The following is a 21,385-nucleotide window of genomic DNA, read 5'->3' as shown; positions in this document are numbered from 1 at the left end:
CGGGCGTTGGTCAATAGCATGAGCACCTAATACATGGGAATATGTTGGACCCCTCCGAATATACGAATGAATGAATATTAACACAAGTAAGCATGTAACACGTATGCATTTGTTTGATATATATATATATATATATATATATATATATATATAGTATGAAATACGAATAGGTACGCATATGTCCTCAAAACGTTTAGAAAAGTTGGTAAAATAGGGGAATTATAAACTCACCTTAGATTAACGACAAACGAATATAAATACGAATAAACGAGCTAACGAATAAGCGAGTCGTCCACTACATGTCAAACGATATACAATTCAGAATCTAAGATTTTAGGATATGATAATATAAATAAAAACGAACTCTTTTCCGCTGGAATCACTCCAAACGGACGATTAGAACTCAAGTTATGTTTGTTTTAAGATTTAAGCGAGCTGGTACTGATCATAATCCAAACAACGATTCGGAAGTTGGGTTTTGGTCAGTAGCCTTAAAATTACATTACGAGAATAAAAATCATTTAAAGTATGAAGGGCCTAAAGTGAACATTAGCAACTTAAAGTCTTATAAACGCTTGATTTTCAATAATAATAAAGGTCTAAAAATGTTTCGGCTGGTTCAAACGTAAACGACTACGGGTTTGGAAAAACCTGAAATGTTATAGTTGGAATACTTGTTGACGAGTTGCCTGTGGCGGCATGCCACTCTGCCAGGCTGGACTAGGTGGATAGGCCACGCAATTGTGTCACCTTTGTTTAGACCTGTGAAGTGCATGCCGCCATGACAAACTTCATGCCACGCAGTCAAGGGATCCAACTCGCACGACGTCTCAACTCAGTCCGCCATGTGTCACACCATCCTAACCCCTACCAAATCACTTGTGTACCCCTTGTCTGCTGCATAGTCGGTGCGTACTTGAAGGTGACGCACCATGTCTACATTTATACGCTCTAATTCGTGTCAACCGAACATGTCGATGCATCAAACTTGGCGCACCAACTTCAAAATACTAAGGCCATTAAGGTGCCACTTCACGCCACGCAGTCTAACTACCAGATCCAACTCACACGACATCTCAACTCAGTCCACCATGTGGCACGCCATCCTAATCCCTAGCAAATCACTTGTGCATTTTTTGTCTGCTACATAGTTAGCACGTACTCGAAGGTGACGCACCACGCCTACATTTACACACTCTAATCCGCATCAACCGAACATGTTGATGTATCAGACCTGGCACACCAGGTTCAAAATACTAAGGCCATCAAAGTGCCACTTTGCTCCCAAGTCGCGTGTGTGACTCGGTGGAAGTTAGGTTTCACTTGAGTGTGGTTACTTTAATGGGAACATTAAGTAACAGATGCTCCTCATTTTAAAACTTTCAAGGTTTTGTTTCTCCTCAAATATGGGACAAGCTCTCACATCTTCCACTAGTTAATTTTTATTATTTATTATTTTTTTTTTTACATCTATAAATTTCAAACTCCTGACTTCGAGTATCTATTCAGCATTTATCTATAAGTTTGGCTCGTTGAGACTTGAGAATATCTCACAACATAGAACACAAAATTAATAGTTAACACATATACTAACCACAGTTGCATATATTTAACTTTGCCCAAAGTTTGTAAAAATACATTTTTGTACTTCAAGAAATATTCATTTTTTCACAACCTTTCCAACAATTACTAATAAGTTTGTTTTTGCAAATCTGTACATTTACAACTTCCGATGCATCGCCTGAGTTAGCTTGCATGATTTAACTGCTATCTATCGTTACTTAATGACTCGTTAATTACTCCGGTGAGTTCGTCTTGGTACTAAGGTTTTCGTGTAAATCCGTCTCGTAATAGACTATCGGAGATTTAGGCCTGTGATGCCTTCTTTCATGTTGATGGTGATGATGTCCTTTGATATCTTTTTTATCATCTTTATGTGCTTCCTTCTCCGGACTCTCTATGGGTGATTTCTTATGTTCAGTTGGGGCTGTGTACACAAAAGTTCCAACCGGGATGTCAGTAAAGTCCGCTAAAGGTTTGAGGATGTCAACGATCATGCTCATGGTAGGCCTTGCCTTCGGCCTATGGCTAAGGCAGTCATAGGCCAATTCAGCTGCCTTTTGTGCACCAATTTCCGAGTACTGTTCTTCAAGTCTTGGGTCCAGTATTCGGGTAAGTTTTCTAGCAACCTTGAGTTGTGGCCTAGCCCACTCGGCTAGGTTTTGTTCTCGGTTTGAGCGGGTTTTGTCCATAGATTTACGACCTGTTAAAAGTTCAACGAGTACAACTCCAAAGCTGTAAACATCACTTGCAGCAGTTAGGTGACCTACAAATAAAAACCACATTAAGTTAGTAAAATGTTATGATTAATAAACATGTATTCATGTATATAAAAGTTAAAACAACATACGCATGAATCGTTACCTGTCATGAGATATTCAGGAGCCGCATAGCCGTGTGTGCCCATAACTCGGGTTGAAACGTGTGTATCATCTCCTTCGGGACCATCCTTTGCCAGACCAAAGTCTGAAAGTTTGGCGGTGTAGTCCTTGAAAATATAAAAAGAAAAATAAGTTTACTATACTAAAAACCAAAATCAAAACAATGTAGTTTCAATTTATTTTGAAATAAGGTTAGATGTTTAATAGCATCATATTCATATATATGAAGAGCTTACAGAGTCTAGTAGAATGTTGGATGCTTTGAAATCACGATATATAACTGGTTGTTTCGCTTCATGAAGAAATGCAAGCCCTTTTGCAGCTCCCAGAGCGATTTTCATCCGTGTGGACCATGGAACAGACACCGAATATCCTGTAAATCAAAGATGATTGCAAATAATATTTATAAATATAATGAAAAGTATAAAACATAACCAATTGATTCATGCGTTTACTAATTTATTATCTTAAGAAAGATTCAAGCTTTCTTAAGACCCTAATAACTATAACTCTGACTTTTCAACAATATGGAATCTTATATATGTTGTTGGTGAATGGTGAACTGAAAAAGTCTAAGGTGGGAAATTAACAAATCTTTATATTATTCTTATTATAATTATAAGATATATGTATATAATATTATATGTTCTAAAGAGCAGGAAATGAGTTGTGATTTAAATTTAAAAATTGAAATCTGAAATGGAACTCACTTCGAAAGAGTTGATTCTCTAAGCTGCCTCGTGGCATGTACTCGTACACCAGTAGCCTGTGTTCATCTTCACAGCAGTATCCGATCAACTTCACCAAATGTGGGTGTCTTAGTTGTCCAAGAAATACCACTTCTGTCTGCAGTCAGATTCATGCAAACGATCTTTATTTAATAATAATGCATTTAAAATAATAAATGATGAATACAAATAATTGAAAGAATCCAAAGTGGGAATTTAAACAATATTGGTAAATAATACTTTTTTTTTCTGTATTTGATAATATATTTTTTTAAACAACTTGTAATTTGATAATTGAAATCATTCTATATAGTTTAAGATAATAAAAAAGCTAGCCAACTAATGATAACATTATTCGTTTGATGAAAATACTAATAATAATACGTCAATAACTATTCTAATATTCAAACAAGATAAATGGTAAATCAAGTAACGATAACTATAATAGATAATAAACTCGGTTAACAGTATTTAATAAGCGTAGGTACCAGCCATTCTTTGTGACCTTGTCCGCCGTCTAAGTTCAGGAGCTTGACAGCCACAGGCTGTGCCTTCAAACCAGGTCTAAGCTTATCATCTATGAACCCTTTGTGAACCGGTCCAAACCCGCCTTCACCTAAGAAATTGGATGAAGAAAAGTTCTGTGTGATGACTTTAAGTTCCGGGAGGGTGAAAACATAAAGGTTTGATCCTGCTAGTGAATTGGATAACTCCTCCGGTAGCATATTCAAGCTGCTTAAATCCGTATACGAGATTCTCTTATTAACCGACTTCTGCGATGTAAGAGGAGGATCCGTCTTCTTCTCCGGTTTCAGTTTTTTCTCTGGAACTGATTCATGGCTCATGAAACAGTTTCGCCAAGAATATTTTGATGTTTTCTTGATTGCCATTTCGAATTACAAAAAATTAATGAATTTTTAAAGAATTAATAATTGAATAAATAAAAAATGTGGTTTTGTGGTGTTTGGTTGTTGATTTTGGAGAGGACAAAATGTATGAAATGAAGAAATGATAGAGAGGGTGGATTTATAAATGGAGATGAAGTTAAGAGAGGCCTTGGCTATTAAGAATAGTCAACAAAAGTAACTACATTTTTTTCAATTTATTTATCTCCTTTTAAATGTGTTTTTGTTATGATGATTAGAGTAATATTGTATCCATATGCCACTTCAACTTTAATGGTTTTGAAACCTTTTGTATTGAAACTTCGAGGGGTAAATTTTGACTCGTTTCTTTACTCAACATGTTGAAGGTGGAATCATTATTTGTGTAGAATATTATTTGACCCTTCAAGATTATGGTTTAATTTTCTAAAATTATCTAGAAAACTGGATGTGTACATATACAAACTTTGTTTTAATAAGTGAGAAAGATATCAACTCGTGAAATACTACGCCATTGGTTTCACCGTCGTTAAGGGTCATATGTAATTGTCCAGACATCTCAATACGGGTGCTTTATGAATTATTAAGAAAAATCATATAAGAATATAAGAATAATTAGATGGTGAATGTTTGAGATTCCTTAAAAGAAACATCATGTTTTACTTTAGTTACTTATAACTTTTTAATGATGAAAAGGCTATGTTCCTATCCTTTTTAACAATATCAATAAATAATTAACATGTAAACTATTATTTGGATCATACAAATGAAATATATATATTTGAGGAGTTGAAGACAGGTTGGCACACCACCAACTTTAACATGTCCATTTAGTTCAATTTCATAGTGCCTCAAAATTTATATAAAAACTGACTTAGTATGCCTTACTGTATTCATTAAAATCATTATTCTATAATATAATATGTAAGTTTTGTGCCGATAAGTGTCAATTCAATCATATGGCGTCACCGTATTAGTCGCTACCATTTTGTTTTTTATTTATTTTCTTTTCTTTTTATTCATGTATCGTGACGAACATAACGGAAACCGATCGAATACGCGTAGGCTCATAGCCTCAACGTCCGAAGATTAACCAACGCCCAAGTTTACCAACCTAAGCTACCCCATTAGAAATAAAATGAAATGTAAATGAATTTATTTTTAGCGGCCAACAAACATATAATTACCTAGATACTATGCATAGGGTGACTAAATGGCAAAAGGTCACCGCCAACCGGCCAAACACAGTCGTATGAAGGCCTTAAGAGCCTCCAAGTTATCTTCAGTTTTAGGAAAAACATGCCCACCCGAAGGCCTACTGGTGGTAAAACCCGAATGCCCTCATGATTGAACGGGAGATCACAAATATCTCGGTCTTTCTTCATTAGGTCACTCATGCCATGCCCCTTCAAAATATTGTCTATAAGGATTAAATCTGAGTCATCGTTAGTAAACTCGGGCTTTCTGCCGGTACATCATATTAGAAAGGACAAATGAATTTATTTACTAGTATGTAAATAAAAAGTCAAATATGAAAGGAGTTTTCTTAAATATGAAAGTAGTTTAACTGGGAAACTTCTGATTTGACTTGTTCATTAACTAATTTAAATAAAAAAATAGGCGCGTTTGAAAAAGAGGTTGGTCCAGACAAAGGCGCCGGGCGATAAGCTGTTTCCAAGCGATTTGTGGCGCGTTTCAGAATCACTTATTTGACCACTTTTTTCTTATTTTCAATTAAACAATGGATAATCAAGAGGACATTTCTAATTAACGATTTTTCTTAATCAACCACATCATCAAATAGCAATATCACATTTAGAGACTTTATAGCTTTTAAACGTGTAAAAATATACACACGCAATAGTTTATACCATATAATAATGCATATGTGATATATATATATACACACACATACTACCAAAGTGCCCGCGCGATGTGACGGCGAAGAACACTTAAAGGTTGTTAACGAGTTAATATGAGCCTAACCAAGCCTATTTAGAACTGGACTTGATCTTCATTCTAAGCTGGGTCGGCTAGGCTTCAAATTAAACTTGAGATGGTTTGCTCGACTCAATTTGCCTCAACATTACAATTTATTATTTTAAATGCCAAACATATAACTTAATTATGTTAATGGGTTAAAACTAAACTTAACCAAAGAGTTGTATGCTATTTATTAGTCTATTAATTGTTATAAGGAATTAACTTGCATTTATAGAGTAGATGGGTTCTCCCTTATTGTTCTCCATTTACTTGGGACATAGAAACAATAGTTAATGTTTAACATTAAACAAAAAGATAATTATGTATAAGATTCTTAATGTGTTTTAACACTCTTAGTTACTTAAACTACTGAATTTTATGTACATTTATATTTTTGTCCTCTTTATATGATAACCTAAATTAAGCATGATTCTTTCAGTTTTAAAATAATGATAACTTTTCTATATGACATTATTATATAAAAAAAATAAGCCATAAAATTAAGCGTTTAAAAAAACTATATAATTTTTTTTCTAGAAAAACAAACTACATTTTTTTGCGATACTTTTTTTCCAAAAAAAAAAAAGATTTTTGTTTCTCGGTGCATTGTGCGTACAATATGTGATTATAGTCATGAGTAGATACTAAAAATATGTTGTGAATTATCACATAAGGTGTGTAATTATTTTTGCATGTGCATAATTATGTATGTGCATAATTTACAAATATAGATTGCGTAATCATACAAATTGCGTGATTATGTATGTGTCAAAACGGAATGATGTTTTTTTTCAAACGGGTTAGAATGAGGTGGCGTTATTTTCAAAACATGTAAGAATGTGTTGATATGACACGCACAACCCGGCATCAGTATGCGCATAACCCGACATGGAACGCTTAATTGGCCCGCTATGCACGTAACCGACATTAGAACACGTAATAGGCCTGCTACGTGCATAAGCCAACATTGGAATCCACACAAACCCAAATCGATTGCGTAAAATGGCATCCAACTTGTAACCAATGTCGATACAAATGTAACGAGACAATGGCCGCATAACCGGTACCGGCACAAGTGTAATTTGATGAAGTTATACACGCAAAGCGCATCATTGGACTCGTAATCGAAGTCGTACGAAGGTAACCAGCACTTGCACACGCGAAATTTAACTTTGGCACACGTGTAACACAAAATCCAACACGTAACCGATGTTGGTACGCATGCCACCTAACATCGAACACTTAACCAGTGTCATTGTAACCTGACGAATTTACACGCCTGACCAGAACTCGATTGCCAGTCCTAACTCGTATTTGTGTAACATGTGAATTTTTTAAAATCACGAAGTGTAGTAAGACTATACTCAGATTAAAGAGAATAAATTTCTCGTTTTATGGTGTAGTTTTTTAAAAAAAATATTAACGTATGAAATAGTTATAGTCATTTAAAAATCACGATAGGTAGTTAGTTTTAGCTTAAGGGACCAAGAATGTAATTATTGTTTGAATAGTCAAAAGATGAGTAAAGTCAAGGAGTCAAAGATGCAAGTATTGTTAAAAAGACATTTTTGCCCCAAAAAACATTTTAAAACATGTATTGACACTTGTAAATTTATCAATGTTTGTTGGACCTCTTAAAATTTAAGAGTTCCTTCACTCCTATATTATATATAAAATAGATTAGGGGTGAGCAAAAAACCGAATTAACTGAATAAAAAAACCGAGCTGAAGCATTAACCGATGGTTAACTTTTTGTTTTTTTGAAAAACCGAATTTTGGTTTCGGCTTTTCATTTTTAAAAAACCAAAAAAAACCGAACCGAATAGATATGTGTTTTTACTTAATTATTAACACAATTATATGTGTTTTTTAGATGTTATAACCGAAAACAAAACACCAAAAGGATCTATCGTTGATGGTGATGAAGATTATGAAGATGATGAAGATTGGGAGTAAACTTTGAATATTTAATAATATGAAAAATGAAGATTGAAACTACACTTTTAGTGTTTTTTTATTAAGAATTTCGTTGAATTTTAAATTCTAGTACTCTTGCAAGTTTGTATTCGTTTGGTTTCACGTAATAAATGCCTATTATTGTGATTTGAATCAAATATGCATTTTCATTTTTTTTTTATTTTTTTGCAATGCCTACACACACCAAAAAACCGATTATAACCGAACCAAAATCGGAAAAAAAACCAAAAAATCGAAAATCAAACGGTTTGCGTATTTGAAAAACCGACTTTTCGGTTTCGATTTCACCTAAAAACCGAACCGAACCGAACTGAACCGTGCTCAGCCCTAGTATGTATGTATGTATGTATGTATGTATGTATGTATGTATATATGTATGGAGTGGATCATGCGAAAAGTTAAGTTACAGCGAGAAGTGCGAGAAGTCAATCTAGGCCACTCATTTAATTTTCAATCTTCATAATTAAAAATATATGAAAAAGATATTAAAGTAATATAAATTTATTCTCTCTCCAATTAAAAATATATAATTAAACCATATGAGTTATATTTCTAACTAATATAATTAATATAATCAAAATAACTAAAATAATTAAAAAATCAATAAATCCATAAAACAATAAATTTATCTTTATAATTTTTTACCCTGTATCTTGAGTTCATCCTACACAACTATAATTTTTTCTTACACCCTTCAAATGTTTCCTACATATCTTTAATATTTTTCATACACGTCTTAATTTTTTTCCTACTCATTTTCAATTATCTTCATACGTATGTTTTTCGTCCTATACATCTTCTTATGTTTCCTACGCATATTTAATTTATTCATACACATCTTTAATTTCTTTCTACACATATTTAATTTTCCCATACTCATATTAATTTTTTTCCCTACACATCTTTAATTTTCTCATGCACAACATAATTTTTTTCCTACACATCTACATTCGTCGTACACTTTTTTTTTCTTCTTACACATCTTCAATTTTTTCCTACGCATATTTAATTTCTTCCTACACAATTTCAAATTTTTCCTACACATCTTTAATTTTCTCATACACATCTTAATTTTTTTCCCTACACATCTTTAATTTTCTCATGCACAACATATTTTTTTTCCTACACATCTACATTCGCCGTACACTTTTTTTTCTTCCTACACATTTTCAATTTTTTCCTACGCATATTTAATTTCTTCCTACACAGCTTCAAATTTTTCCTACACTGTAACACCCCGGCTAAAGCGGAATACACTCGGGTGTGATGTACAGATCACTCATAAGCTCGTACGCTATTAAAGCGATAATAATTATATTTATTTCATTTCAATAAATCACAAATACACAATCAGATAATAATACAATAAACTTCGAATTTCGTTTCTATTAACCTAATGGTCCAATTACTCTAATCTTCAATCCTTAAACTTCAACCTGCAGCACGTTTAAAATATTATATTTTGTCAACAATAATATTGGTGAGAATTCATAATGGTTTGCATATATATAATATGAATAGGCTTTAATGTTCGTTAATGGGTTTTTTATTATTTTCCGGCGGTTATCGGTGTTACAGGTTGAAATACGCACTAATTAGGTGTTAAAACACATTATTGATGATGATTATACGTTTTCCGTTATGTTCTAAAGTCGTTACGAGTCATTTATTGCGTTAAACGCAGGATTTGTGGAGTAAAAAGGGTCGCTGGACTTTTTAGCGGTCACCGGAAAACCGGTTGACTGGAGAAACGGGGTCACGGGTGGAGATGGTGGCTGGATCTTTATTAATATCATTTTATATTATAATTTAAAGTTAAATTTACACATATGGCCCTTGATCTTTCATGTTTCTTATAAATCAACTTATATATATATTTTCATTTAAGACCTTGCACTTTGGAATGTATTTGTATTGAAATAAAAGTTATAAATGTAATAAGGATCTATAAACTTGGATAGTTAGCATATTATACCCGCAAAGTTTATGAATTGTTTACCTTTATTAAACACTTTAAATCTTAGAGTTTCGAGAATCGAATAAAAAGGAATCGAACAAACAATAAGCGTAACTCATCGTAAATATAATATTAATGATGAATAACAAGTGAGAATACACGTAAATGATAAATCAGGTCGATCTAACGAATTCAATAAAAATCGAAAAATTTAAAATGGGCCGGGTTTTTGGGTTTGAAAAGTAACGAATGTTACAGGATTCACAACTTTTAGAAATTTCGTCCTGAAATTGAAATAAAAATAAAATTTTAAAATAAAACAACTACTACATGGAGTTGTTTAAAAGTTTTAACAGTTTTGCAGATACATAATTAAATAAAAAACGATAACGTCGATTTTTGAATGACCTGAAAGACGCCACAAATGGGAATATGGCAGGGGCACTTATATATAGGATGTTCCAGCGGCGTATCCACCATGCTTTTATAATATTTCATTTGTCCCGTCTTTCAAAATTATTCCAGGTTTCGAGTTATTTCATACAACGTACTTATTATGTCTTCCATGCGAGGACTTAGATAATTACGTGTCGACCCATAATTACCTTTTTCGTCGGATGGTCCACATAATTCATCCCATTGTGTGGGTTTTAAGATAAATTAAATTCTTATATTAAGACTTTTAAATCAAGATCAATGAACTATAAGGATCAAAACTAATAAAAATATATAAGCGAAACCTTGAGGTCAAATATCAAGGTAAATAATGTATGTCAGGGTTAATAACCAACGCAATAATTGAATAAATTTAAATAACGAAATTTTAGAATTAAAGAATATGCAAACAGAAGGTTGAAAGATGAAATAAATTAACAGTGTATTAAAGTCAAAAGAAAACCCTTGATATTAAGGATACTATGGTAAAAGAAAAATATTCATCATATATTCAATACATGAAACATTGGGGTCATGAAAGAATAAATTAAGTTCGTGAAAATGAAAAAAAATTATGATAACCACAAGAAGCTATCAAAGATTTAGGAGGAGTAAAACAACGACGCAAGGATATTAGCGTTATTAACCTCGGTGGAGTTTAATCGCCACGGGAAGGGGTTTATGTTTGAGACGTCCGCATTGAGATATTGGTAAATCGCAAATATAACATCAACTCATTGAAATTAAACAAGTCCATGAGGCTTCTATTAGATAGCTATGTCACATAGCCCCGGTTTAAAAGTAAACTGGTCATAGGCAGCCAAAAGTGTGATTACGGTTTCTATTAGATAACCATAAACATAACCACGCACATGATCCCGGTTCCACTAACGCTTACATTTGGGGTTAACCGGTCGTAGACCGTTAGATTGAATAAATTCAAGGGTTAACTAAATCTTACTCTATAGATAACGTATGGAATGCGTGTCGTGCTTAGTGAGAATAGTACATCGAATCAATTAAATGCAAACACAAATGCATCAATATCATTGAAAATTTAGAGTACATGAAGACATTATTCAATTGGAACGAACAAGGAAAAAAAATATAATAATAATAAATGCGAAAAGGATAAATAAAAATGTTGCCCGCGGTGCTTGTCTTCTCGAGGGTAGGTGGGTCTGTGGTATGAAGGCTAGGGTGAGCGGTGCCATGATTTCTTAACCGAAACTCATTGGTGTTGACAAAAACATAGGAGTAAAACAATGATTTTTGGGATTCGTTTTAGTTTGTGAAAACCGGTTACAAAACCTAATGAGTTTAATTGTTTTTTTTTATGAATGAAAGTCCTAAATTAACGCTAACTCTTGAGAAATTTATAAAACTTTTAATGTAAAAGGTTTTTTTTTTTTTGGTGGCATCTTAGGAAAACTTTATAGATGATCGCCAGATAAAATGATTTTTTTTTCTTTTTGAAAGTAGAAACATAATAGTGGTAATATAATAACCAACTAAGGTTTAGGACTTATTTGAAACAAAAGATTTTTTTTAGGATTTATTTAACCTTGAAAATATATAATAATAATAATAATAATAATAATAATAAACCATTTGGTTTGACTTAAAGTCTTTTTTTGTTTTGAAGAAAATCAACTTGATTATATACTTATTAATTAACTATTCTAAACTAATCAAGGATTTGAAAATACAAGATAAGGTGTTCATAAAATAACAATAACAATAACAATAATAATAATAATAATAATAATAATAATAAATGCGAAAAAAAATTATGTATTGTTATTTTTTAAATAGATATGTTTGACGAGTATGATGGGACTACGTATTGGTGCAAGGCTACGCGTAAGTTTCAAGTGGCCATGGAATGCGGTTTAAGGTATTGCACGGTGGAAACAGGCTAGCCCTTCCTTAGCATAGCGGGTGTGATTGGGTATCTTGGGTTTGTATTGGGTTCTTGATTGGTTAGAGCATAGATTTGGTGTTTACTCTTTGTTGTTATGGTTAGTGATGAAATTTGGGTTATCATCGGAATTTCGATGGTCAATTGGTTGATGATCTGGGTTGTCGTTTTGTGCGTTAAAAACGAGAAGACATGCTGCGAACAAGTGTAACAAGAATCGTGAGTCTCAGAATTGTGTATGGTATAAATGTCCTTGTTAATGTTCGTTAAATATGAAAACTTGTAAAAATAAACTAAGCATTGTATAGAGCTTAGAGTTTTCATGAACCACCATGGACTCTTATGTTCCAGCACAAAATCAAAATTCGAAATTAAATCGAACCAAAAGCTGGGTATTCGTGTATCACCACGACTTGACAGACTTTCGATTAAAACACATTGTAAAACATTGAGAGTCGGAGTCACAGATCGCATGAATCACCATGACTTGTATGACATCCTAACGAGTGTAACCATATCCTTCTCACAAAGAGGACATGATCATGTTTGAAAGCATGAAGATGCGATTTATGAGGAAGAAACAAAGGAAAAACCCAAGTAAAAATCGATTTGAAAGTTTTTGAAAATCTTTGCTTTAGGCCAAAGCCTTGGAGTTTGTGTGTGAACATGTGTGCAGGCGACGCTATGAAATATAATAAATATAAATAGAAGCAAATGAATGAACTTGTAAGTGCGGGCACATAGCACATAGAGTATACATGCAGTTTGGGCCCTAAAAAAACTATAACTATACTAGGCTGATACGTCTAACAACCTATCTTATAGTTACGGCTCTGATACCAATCTGTAACACCCCGGCTAAAGCTGAATACATCCGGGTGTGACGTACAGATCACTCATAAGCTCGTAACGCTATTAAAGCGACAATAATTATATTTATTTCATTTTAATACATCACAAATACACAATCAGACAATAATACAATAAACTTTGAATTTCGTTTCTAGTAACCTAATGGTCCAATTACTTTAGTCTTCAATCCTTAAACTTCAACCTGCAGCACGTTTAAAATAATATATTTTGTCAACAATAATGTTGGTGAAAATTCATAAAGGTTTGCATATATATAATACGAAAGGAGTAAAAATTCACAAATCAAGATGTATCGTCTCAATCATAAAGCAAAAAAAAAGTAAATACATGATATTCCCGTTCGCCGAGCTACTTGGAGTATAGAATAATGGTACCCGCCATTTAAAAATGGACGGCGCAGGTACGTCTCGTCGGACCCTCCCACTATGAGTATGTGTATGATACCACCATTAACAAATGGACGACGCAGGTACGTTCCGTCGGACCCTCCCACTATGAGTATGTTTATCCACCAACAAAAACAGTAAACAACTAGAACATAATCACACAGTTTACAAACAATATGATACAAAACAAATACATACAAGACACGCATGTGAATTTTAGTTTGACACAAGAAAACCAAGTTTGGACGTGCTACACCCCAAAACGTGTAAAAGTAAAAACGGGTTATGAAAACTCACCTTGGAATCGAAGCGGAAACAAAGATAAAACCGAAAGCATGATAACAAAACCAAAGCAACCAAAAGTGCGTTAAATAATCCAAAACGATTGAGCTTCTCGGGCTATAAATAAAACAAGTACGAATATTTAAAGACTAACTAATGGAATTATTTAAAGTTAAAATGGATAATTTAGTTTAAAGGGATTTGCATTATTTTAATGTATTTTATGGCATTGTTATGGTATCTACCTTACAATAGTATATATATTATTTTATATGCGACGACGGAAAGGGTAATAAGTTCGGGATTCTTGAATTAATAATCATAAGTTAGAAATTTATTTGGCGTGCCAACGATATGAGTTTTAATAATTTTAACGTTGCAATATAGGTTATATAACGGTTTGTATTATTTTAATATTATAACTAATATGAGAGTTACGATATTACATTATACGGATTTTAAATGGGGATTTCATCTTGAACGATTATAACTAAGTTATTGAATTAACATCACAAGTTTATAGTTAACGCACATAGGCTAACGGATTGTAAGTTAGCAAATGGATTGCGGTTTACGAAATACAAGCTAACAAATTGTAGTTAACCGATTATGATTAATGAATATAAGTTAACTAATTAAACAAATGATTTCAAACTTAACTATTTAAAAAAATGAACGAATTTATATTAATGGGCTCACAATTTATTATTCATTTATTTTTTAATATTATCTTAATGACAAGATTAATCCTAAGACTGAATATTATAACATTTACGGAATGTTGGTGTTAACGGTATATTTTATTTTGAAAACAAAAGTGTTAATGAACAATAAATATATAAATGCTAAACGAGTTTAAAACGAATTTGACGGGTTTTGAAAGATTGGTCTTTAAGTGAAAATGATAAGTATAAATTTATAATTGATTTTAAGTGATTAAAAAAATAATTTTATTTGATTTACATTGATTTATTAGTATTTAATTTGGTTAATATATTTATTAAAACAGATTAAAAAGATTAAAGGAAAAGAATAGCCTGACCCGGGTTCTCCTTATGATCACAGCGAGACGCACTAACCAATTGATCCACCTTTAATGTTTGTTTAAAAAAATGGAAACATATATTTTTATATAATACTTTCCATACTTCATCTTCTTCGCATAGAACCCTAGGATTTAATTATTCAATTTGGTTCCAAGTTTGATAAAATTACGTTAGGGGTTTTGATTATCATCCAAAACTAAATAAAAACAATATAAAGTTTACCCGATAAGACGTCGTTTTGATGGAGAACACGAACTCGCCGGAAAACGACTTGAATGAACAAATTAACGATTCCAGAGAGTGAATTAGTGAGTTTAGAGGTGATGAGCGAGTTTAGTTGGATGCTAGGCTACTATTTATAATACCAATTGAAACGAATAGGCTTTAATGTTCGTTAATGGGTTTTTAATTATTTTCCGGCGATTATCGGTGTTACGGATTGAAATACGCACTAATTAGGTGTTAAAACACATTATTGATGATGATTATACGTTTTCCGTTATGTTTTAAAGTCGTTACGAGTCATTTATTGCGTTAAACGCGGGATTTGTGGAGTAAAAAGGGTCGCCGGACTTTTTAGCGGTCACCGGAAAACCGGTTAACCGGAGAAACGGGGTCACGGTGGAGATGGTGGCTGGATCTTTATTAATATCATTTTATATTATAATTTAAAGTTAAATTTACACATATGGCCCTTGATCTCTCATATTTCTTATAAATCAACTTATATATATATTTTTTCATCTAAGACCTTGCACTTTGGAATGTATTTGTATTGAAATAAAAGTTATAAATGTAATAAGGATCTATAAACTTGGATAGTTAGCATATTATACCCGCAAAGTTTATGAATTGTTTACCTTTATTAAACACTTTAAATCTTAGAGTTTCGAAAATTGAATAAAAAGGAATCGAACAAACAATAGCGTAACTCATCGTAAATATAATATTAATGATGAATAACAAGCGAGAATACACGTAAACGATAAATCGGGTCGATCTAACGAATTCAATAAAAATCGAAAAATTTAAAATGGGTCGGGTTTTTGGGTTTGAAAAGTAACGAATGTTACATACACATCTTTAATTTTCTCATACACATCTTAATTTTTTCCCTACACATCTTTAATTTTCTCATACACACCTTATTTTTTTATCCTACACATTTTCAATTTATTCGTACATATTTTTTTTCCATCTTACACATCTTCAAACTATTTTTATGTTTTTAACAAAGGAGTAATCAAAGATGAAGATACTATTTTGCTTAAATCTTATAAATTAAAAACTGTTTATTGATGAAAAAATAAAAAAATTAAATCTTATACTAACATATAATGAAATAAATAAATTGTAACTTATAAATCATAAATTAGTGATATTTATACTTTGAGCTTTTATTTAGGGATAGATAAAATAAATTAAATGATGAATTATTTTATTCTACCTAAATTACCCTTTTCTTATTTATTTTAATGTTTTTCAAATTTTATTAATTACAATAAATGCAATAGTGTTTCAACCATTGATTAATAATCTAATGGTTGAGTTCACTTTCTCACACTTCTCGCTATAAGAATCACTTCTGAAATTAATACAAAACATAACATTGTTTTTTTACACACGTAATATATGTTGTAACATTTAATACAAAACATCGAAAATTAAAAAAAAAATGTTTAGCTATTTTTTAACATTTTTTTTACTAATTTTTATATATGTTTTCAGAAGAGAGAAAAAGTTATATTTATATTTACATTTTTTATTTACTTTAATTGTGAACCACAAGATTTAAACTTTAATTAAAAACATATGGTTAAGAATGAGTTTCTAGAGTTTTCACAACTCAAGTGGATTTTTATTTTAACCTTACCTTGTATATATATATATATATATATATATATATATGTATAAGGGTTCAAATAAGAATAAAGAGTTTCCTAGGAATGGTAAGAACCAATAGATTTTTTACATTTGGCATTAAAACCTATGATAAAAGAATAATTCTGGGAAACTGTGTAGGTTATAATGATGAAAGAGTAATTCTAGGAAACTATGTCGGTTTTGGTTATTTTAAATCTCAACCATTGATTAGCATGATCCAACGGATACGATTTATTCTCAGTCTTCCTAAGAAACTAGTTCTTTTTACTATAACCCTCCCCTATATATATAGATAAAAGATAGAATACAATAATCCTTTATCGTACATTACGTACGCGACACTTCTAACCGTTGATTTTCAGAAACCCAAAATCACAATTACACTAATCTGTTTGTCCCTCTCCCTCAATCCGTCTCCACCACCCCTCACAGTCATCAGCACACCTCCTTCACCTCCGCTCGCCGGCGCCATCAACACTCTTCGTCACCATCATCGCCGTCGACAACGAACTCATCGGAAAAACGCAAAACTCGTCACAGATTTGTTTAGTTGATTTGAAATTGAAATTGAGGCCAATTGACCGATTAATCTTTGAAATCGATTCAATTAATCATCAATTTGAAGCTTCAATCGGTCAATTTTGAGTTTTGGATGATGGGTTTTTGACATTGAATGTTTAAGATTTGAACGTGTTAGTTGAACGTTTAAGTTTTTGCTTGAACTTTTAAAGGTTTGTATGTATTAGCTGAACATATTAGCTGAACGTATTAGCTGAACGTTTAAGTTTTTGCCTGAAATTTTAAAAGGTTTTGAACGTTTTAGCTGGACATATTAGCTGAACGTATGTCGTGTACGTAATGTGCGTTAAGCGATTATTGTACATTAACCTTCCCAAACACACACACACACACACATATATATGTATAGGGGATGGATCATGCGATGAGTGATATTATAGAGAGAAGTGCGAGAAGTCGATCTCAACCATTGATTATTTCTGATTAGTTCAATGCATTATTCCTCAAATTACTCCTAAAATATTATCCACATTAATTCTTATAGAAAGCTATAAATTTGAATTATCTATTACCTACATATAAAAAAATGTATATGTAGATGAATTGTATTAACTTGATCACCTACACAAGTAACGTAATAATCTACACATAGCTCGTACTCAATTATACAAATTGTTAGTTATTTTTATTTTTATCAAAATGTAACTCGTATTTACCAACACAACTTATTTTCTCCTACACTAATTTTGTTTCTTTTATTTTTCACCAACACATAACTAATATTTACTAACACATATATCATATTCACCTACACAGTTTGCTAGTTCATTTTGTTTTCACCTACATATAAATAATATTCATCTACACATAACTCGTATTTGCCTACACATAAAATATAGATTATAAAATAATTAAAATTATTAAAAAATATGATGTGTTCCTATATTGTGAATATTTTACAAGTTTAGGTTAATACTATTAATTGCATGTGATATCATGTACAAGTTTTTTTGTGTAGGTTAATATTCTGATACGTGTATGTAAATACAAATTGGTAGGCTATAACATTAAGTAAATTTGTATATGTAGGTTATTATTGTGATTTGTGTAGGTTAACATGAACTAGTTATGTGCACGTATATAAATATTGTGATCTGTGTAGATGATAACATGAACTAGTTTTGTATGTGTGGGTTAATATTATGATTTGTGTAGGTATTTGTTTTTATGATGGTTAAAATATTTATATTTTTTATAGTATGAGTATGATGGTTTTGTTTTATGAATTGTTTAAAGATTAAATCAAATTAAAAAAATAAAAATAAATGTATAATCATTTGTAACTTAACATTAATTATTATTAATTACCAAAAGAAACTCCTAAACGTTTTACTAATATACTTCTACAATTAAATAATCCAAAATTAAAAAGAAAAACTTATGATTGGCCAGAATCTCTTCTCACACTAAAAGCACTTCTGAAACGAATCCAATCATATATATACAAATATATATATATATATATATTACTAATAAAATATTAAATGCATTTCTTTGCGTTCTTTTAGGCCCGGATAAAATGATAAGTTCTTATAGTTTATCCAGTGGTCAATACATTAGATAGATTTTGAGCATACTTCAAGTGTATACCGGTGAATATTGACGGTCCCAATTGGCGATTACTCATGTTCAAATAATGAACTTCGGTTCTTTGGTTCATAGAGATGGAATGACTGTGAATATCAGAATATGAAACAATTACATGATAGAAGAGAACAAGACAAAAAAAACTTTTCAACTATTTATTCTATTATTTACGTGTAAAACACTAAGAATTAAAAAGATGGTTGAATTTCAAATAATCTAAAAGATAATCAGAATACAATTACAATCATCAACCCCTTGAATACACCAGACCAAAGCTGTAATTGTTTACATCATCGATCAAGACTTTTTGGATGTATCACAAAAAGCACATATAATCTCAATGTTAGGAACTAGTATTTATATAGTCTTATTCCTTTCTTTTGAAGGAAAATTTATATAGTCTGAAAAGTGAGTTTTGGCTCAAAAGCCTAGGGAACGATGAAGATGCGCCACCGTCACCACGTATACGTTGTTGCACATTTGGGCAAGAGACATTTTCGTCACCACGTGAAGTTGCGCATGTGATTGATGACTCGGCGGCAGAACCCTAGCCGTCGTCGCAAGCCACCCATCTCTGCCACGCCCGAGTCGGCCGTTCTCTTACCACCGTCAACCGTCTTTAATCCGCCGAAGCGGAGTTTGGTGACTGGTTCAACACCGCTGCCTAATATAGAATTAAAAATGATGCCGAAAAAACGAGGAGCGAAACCCAGATTTGTTGCGATCTGCATCTTCTTCATCTCATGTATTTTTTTATGTATGCAATTGGTATGTAGTTTGTAGCGATTTGCATATCCAATACGTTCTTCTTTTAATTGGTTTTAGGTTGGGTTTTATTTTGGATTAGTTAAATTGTTATTCAATCTAGCGGTCAAAGCGTCTAGTTTCATGTCTATGATAGTTGCATTCTACTTTATTCTCCTTTCTCTATTTCTTGGTTTATTATACGCATATATGTACCTGAAACATATATGTAACACACAAGCTACATATACGTAATGTGTCAAGTTACATATATGTAAAATGGTATACATATACGTATATGCGTTCCTTCCATCACTTACACATATGTAGCTTGTTTCTTTGATTTTTGTTTCACGTGCACATTTAATAATTCAATTTCAAATGTGTTATACAATTTAGATATGAACAGTTTTTTAGATTTTCTTTTTTTCAAACAAGCTGATGTAATCATTAATCAAAAAGGTTAAAGTTTATTAAAGTTCTTAATATAATTAAGTAATCTTTTCATTTTATATTTCATCTTTTCAAGAATCAATAATGAGTGCTCGAACACCAGTATTGTTCATACAATCAGACGAACCCACAAGAACACCGAGAACAATCATGGTGCCGGAATAATCACAATAGTTTATGATCTAAACAACTTTTAGCCCAAAAGATGTAATCTACTAGAAAGTGAGCGGACGCTTACTTGTAATTTTTCTAGCCATCTCAATAACAAAAATTAAAAAAATATGCTACTTTACATATATGTATCTTGAGTTACGTATGTTAAACTATACTATTGCATATACGTAACAAGATGGTGTGGTTTTTATCCTTTTTTTTGTTTTCTTGTTTCTAGTGTTACATATGTGTATCATACTTAAATTGAGTTAAATTTCAACGATTACATATATGTATCTCAACTATTTATTTGAATTTTGTATTGGGTGACTTCATGTAGTTTATTTCTAGTCTTCTACATATATGTATTGTAATTAATCTTATGGTTAAAGTCCACAAAGAAAAAGTTGAAAATACTGATTTCGTATAATTTGTTTATTTTTATTCTAAATTATTAGAGATAAAGGAAGAGTGAATTTAGGAATTGCATTAGTTGAATATAGGAGAGAGGAAAGCGTGAATTTAGGGATTAAATTAATTGAAAATGTTGGTTTCTTGAACGGATTCTTTTTTCCAACCCGATTTTGCCCTTTTTCAATTAAACTAAACACCTTTAGCTTTCATATATTTACTTAAATACCACTACCTATATCAACCATTTATCTAATAAATCAAAGATCTAGATTAATTTAATTGGTTTTCTTGAAAACTATGGTTTTCAATGGAACCCTCTCATATACACACACACACACTAGATTTTATCTCCCATATTACGTGGGTTGTTTTATATTATTCGTTACTAATATTTATATATGTATATTTAGATTTTAATTTTATTTATTGTAAGAAAGTTAATAATTAATATACTTGAGTTTTGATGATGAAATGGCTTCACAAATAAATGATATGTTATAATCCGGTTTAAAAGCTATCTGGGTTTGGTGATACCCATTACCCGTTTATTTTCTTTATTTTAAACTTGTTTCTTAACTATAAATAATATCTTTTCTAAAATAAAATAGGATATTAATCTTTAGTATATTCCTATTTTATAGGATTTTCATATCAAATA

The 21,385-nt window shown here is 31.6% G+C and overlaps 1 protein-coding gene across 1 annotated transcript; it reads right to left on the bottom strand.

Moving 5' to 3' along the window:
- Positions 1-1,691: 1,691 nt before the first annotated feature.
- Positions 1,692-4,166, bottom strand: LOC143599514 (serine/threonine-protein kinase RIPK-like). Its single transcript, XM_077077453.1, has 5 exons — positions 3,658-4,166; positions 3,152-3,287; positions 2,678-2,814; positions 2,425-2,548; positions 1,692-2,326 (listed from the first exon to the last, which is right to left on the bottom strand). Exons 1-5 carry the CDS (start codon positions 4,057-4,059, stop codon positions 1,797-1,799), a joined length of 1,329 nt encoding a protein of 442 aa, XP_076933568.1. The 5' UTR covers positions 4,060-4,166; the 3' UTR covers positions 1,692-1,796.
- Positions 4,167-21,385: the final 17,219 nt, after the last annotated feature.

Source organism: Bidens hawaiensis, unplaced genomic scaffold (genome assembly GCF_021521415.1).
Source record: "Bidens hawaiensis isolate Kalapana, Puna unplaced genomic scaffold, B.hawaiensis_p1.1 tig00052276_1, whole genome shotgun sequence".
Taxonomy (NCBI): domain Eukaryota; kingdom Viridiplantae; phylum Streptophyta; class Magnoliopsida; order Asterales; family Asteraceae; genus Bidens; species Bidens hawaiensis.
Note: the sequence above shows the minus strand (reverse complement) of the source record. Positions and strands in the feature narration are given on the sequence as shown.

Bases quoted from the DNA above. Each gene is read 5' to 3' on its own strand.
- LOC143599514 (XM_077077453.1), bottom strand. From the start codon at position 4,059: ATGGCAATCAAGAAAACATCAAAATATTCTTGGCGAAACTGTTTCATG. The intron at 2,549-2,677 runs GTAAGCTCTTCA...TATATTTTCAAG, and splicing joins CCAACATTCTACTAGACTCT to GACTACACCGCCAAACTTTC. The intron at 2,327-2,424 runs GTAACGATTCAT...TTTTATTTGTAG, and splicing joins TCCTGAATATCTCATGACAG to GTCACCTAACTGCTGCAAGT.